A 743-nucleotide genomic window follows, 5' to 3' on the forward strand; every position below is an offset into this window, starting at 1 on the left:
CATAAGGGCATTTCAGCCTTTATAGTACCAAAGAATATTAAAGGATTTTCATTAGGCAAAAAAGAAGACAAACTCGGTATACGTGCGTCGTCCACGTGCCAATTAATTTTCGAAGACTGTGTTATACCAAAAGAAAATTTATTGGGAGATCCTGGATATGGGTTTAAAATTGCTATGCAGTCGCTCGACGCTGGTCGAATAGGCGTTGCTGGACAGGCTTTAGGAATTGCTCAGGCATCTTTAGAGGTTGCATGTGAATATGCCCAGAAAAGAAATGCATTTGGAAAGCCAATATCAAAATTACAAGCAATACAGCAAAAACTAGCGGATATGGCACTTCGTGTGGAAGCAGCTCGATTGCTTACTTGGCGAGCTGCTTGGTTAAAGGATAATAAAAAATCATTTAGTAAAGAAGCGGCTATGGCTAAGTTAGCTGCATCTGAAGCAGCTACCTATTGTTCTCATCAATGTATACAAGTTTTAGGTGGTATGGGTTATGTTACAGACATGCCCGCTGAACGTCATTATCGCGATGCACGAATAACTGAAATTTATGAGGGAACATCTGAAATACAAAGATTAGTTATTGCTGGTGCTGTACTAAAGGAAATGGAGACAAACTAAATTGTATGACAACACAATAAATTAATCACACTATATACACAAAACTATTGATCCTTACATTTTTGATATGTTCGTTTTTATATAATAAATATTATGAATGCATATAAAATTATGTGTAA

The 743-nt window shown here is 36.5% G+C and overlaps 1 protein-coding gene across 1 annotated transcript; it reads left to right on the forward strand.

Moving 5' to 3' along the window:
• Nucleotides 1-3: 3 nt before the first annotated feature.
• LOC119665022 (short-chain specific acyl-CoA dehydrogenase, mitochondrial-like) lies at nt 4-743 on the forward strand (the record flags this gene model as incomplete). Its single annotated transcript, XM_038074353.1, has 1 exon — nt 4-743. A coding segment is annotated over one exon (621 nt), but the record flags the coding sequence as incomplete, so codon positions are not given.

Source organism: Teleopsis dalmanni, unplaced genomic scaffold (assembly GCF_002237135.1).
Source record: "Teleopsis dalmanni isolate 2A unplaced genomic scaffold, ASM223713v2 unscaffolded_contig_3249, whole genome shotgun sequence".
NCBI classification, from domain to species: domain Eukaryota; kingdom Metazoa; phylum Arthropoda; class Insecta; order Diptera; family Diopsidae; genus Teleopsis; species Teleopsis dalmanni.